Genomic DNA, 1,787 nt, shown 5'->3' with positions numbered 1-1,787 from the left:
TCTAATGAATCTTATATGTGAATTGATGAAAAATATATATTAATTTGTACATGAATATTTATATTGTGCAGGAGGTTTGATGTATAAATTAAGTGCAAGTAATCTGCAGTATGTGACAAGCATAACCTATTTGCTTACTACTTACTCAAAATACATGGCGACTGCAAAGTATTCTTTCAACTGTGGAAACCTATTGGTTACTTCAAAGACTATACGCAGCCTAGCCAAAAGACAAGTAAGTTCATTTAACCCATGTTTAGTTTACCTAAAATCAAATTTTTAGTAGATTTTGGTAAATTTTGATAAAATATATGGTTGAAAAGTCGATAAAAATTTGGATTCCATAAAATGTGTGATTGAAAATGAAATTGAAAAAAAAAATGAATTTTAGAAAATGTGGGCGAACCAGGGACTTAAGTTTAAAAAATAACATTTATCAGTCGATTGGTTTATGGATCCGATGGTGTAAAATTCTATTGTTGAGAATTACATCGGATCTATAAAAAAATTATAAAATCAGTAGGTGTTGATTGTAAACTGATTAATCAAGTAGCGAGGTAATCTTCAAACTTTGAAAAAGAGCAAATTATTCAAGGTCGCTATTAAATCGTTCCAGTGACCCCTCATATAACACGTCTCATTATGAATTTCTAGATGCTAGTCGAAGTTGAGAAATAAAAAGTAATTTCACAAAGTTGAACATGTAAAGGTAACATAACGATCTGACAAAGATTTTAATGTTTCCATTGTTGAAAACTGATTTTACATGGAATAACTTGCTATTATGGCATTAGATTGGGGATCACTAACGTAATTTCCTTTAATTTATAAAACCAAACAAATAAAGAAAAACCAATATGATGATTTAATATTATCTAATAATTCCATTTATATATCCTTTAATTCCTGCAGGTTGACTACATTTTAGGAGAAAACCCTTTAAAAATGTCGTACATGGTTGGTTACGGGACAAATTTTCCGAGAAGGGTTCACCATAGAGGATCCTCTTTGCCCTCACAGACAATCCATCCACAAAATTTTGGTTGTGAGGGTGGTTTCCAGCCATTCTTCTACACAGCAAACCCTAATCCTAATATTCTAACCGGTGCCATTGTTGGAGGTCCAAACCAGAATGATTTTTTCCCAGATGATAGAACAGATTATAGTCATTCAGAGCCTGCTACTTATATTAATGCTGCCATTGTTGGACCTTTGGCATACTTTGCAGGGAGCAAATGATGATCTGTACTTCATATATGCTTGATAGAAGTTTATGGAAGCACTGCAAATGTAGATATAATGATATGTCCCAAAAATGGGTCTTGTATCACCAAAAAAAGTTTGGTGGATATTTGGATGTTTAATTTAATTCTCGTTTAGTTTATGTGGCTCTATAGTTCAAGCACATACATTCGATCTAGGAATGACCCTAGTTGCCTTGTCCAATGCCTATCCTAAGTGATGGCATATGGCTAGGTCGAATGAAGTGTAGTTTCTTTAACTTATATGTTGTACCCCGTCTTTGAATGAAGATTTTTTTTTTTCACCTTTAGCTACAAGTGAGGCCGAGCCCTCTTCTCAATGTGTATTACGCTTTATCTTCATTATTAATAAAATATGTCATATATAATGGTTATAAAAAGTCCACTCACCCCTTATCTCCACTGACTAATAGTCGTCTTATTCAAGATAATTCCTTTTTCTTTTTCTTTTTTATGACGGGAAACCCGAAGCCACTATGCACACTAGGTAAACTGTCGGACTGACACAATACCTTGCAAACCACT

At 33.2% G+C, this 1,787-nt stretch overlaps 1 protein-coding gene across 1 annotated transcript in view; it reads left to right on the top strand.

Annotated features, from left to right (window-relative positions):
- LOC111384782 (endoglucanase 2-like) overlaps positions 1-1,552 on the top strand; it is a 10,655-nt gene extending 9,103 nt beyond the window's left edge. The window contains exons 2-3 of the mRNA XM_023009105.1: positions 72-235; positions 913-1,552. Of these exons, the coding sequence (XP_022864873.1) occupies positions 72-235; positions 913-1,239 (491 nt within the window). The 3' untranslated portion in view covers positions 1,240-1,552. The remainder of the gene's footprint in view (positions 1-71; positions 236-912) is intronic.
- The last annotated feature ends 235 nt before the right edge of the window (positions 1,553-1,787 follow it).

Source organism: Olea europaea, unplaced genomic scaffold (genome assembly GCF_002742605.1).
Source record: "Olea europaea var. sylvestris unplaced genomic scaffold, O_europaea_v1 scaffold3005, whole genome shotgun sequence".
Classification (NCBI taxonomy): domain Eukaryota; kingdom Viridiplantae; phylum Streptophyta; class Magnoliopsida; order Lamiales; family Oleaceae; genus Olea; species Olea europaea.
This window is presented reverse-complemented; position numbering and strand designations above follow the sequence as displayed.